At 57.7% G+C, this 376-nt stretch overlaps 1 protein-coding gene across 1 annotated transcript in view; it reads left to right on the top strand.

Moving 5' to 3' along the window:
* EMH_0035790 (uncharacterized protein) overlaps positions 1 to 327 on the top strand; it is a gene marked incomplete at both ends in the record, with an annotated part of 504 nt that extends 177 nt beyond the window's left edge. The window contains one exon of the mRNA XM_013495010.1: positions 3 to 327. Within this exon, the coding sequence (XP_013350464.1) occupies positions 3 to 327 (325 nt within the window). The remainder of the gene's footprint in view (positions 1 to 2) is intronic.
* Between the last annotated feature and the right edge of the window lie 49 nt (positions 328 to 376).

The raw sequence follows: 376 nt of genomic DNA, 5'->3' as shown, positions 1-376 counted from the left end.
GCAGCAGCAGCACCAGCAGCAGCAGCAGCAGCAGCAGCAGCAGCAGCAGCAGCAGCAGCAGCAGCAGCAGAGTTACTTGGCGACTCGTTCTGGGTATTTTTCTTTGATTGCAAATTCCATTCCCCAGGGCACGGATATCAGCTGGCAGCAGCAGCACACACAACACACACGCATGCAGCAGCAGCAGCAGCAGCAGCAGCAGCAGCAGCAGCAGCAGCAACAGCAGCAGGAGAAGCAGCAGCAAGGGAGACAGTAGCACAAACAGCAGCAGCAGCAGCAGCAGCAGCGCCAAGAGCAGCACCAGAAGTGCAGATAGCAACACAGTAATCAGCAGCAGCAGCAACAGCTGCTGCTCCTGCAGCAGTACCAGCAACAG

Source organism: Eimeria mitis, genomic scaffold, assembly GCF_000499745.2.
Source record: "Eimeria mitis Houghton genomic scaffold, Emh_scaff1382, whole genome shotgun sequence".
NCBI classification, from domain to species: Eukaryota; Apicomplexa; class Conoidasida; order Eucoccidiorida; family Eimeriidae; genus Eimeria; species Eimeria mitis.
This window is presented reverse-complemented; position numbering and strand designations above follow the sequence as displayed.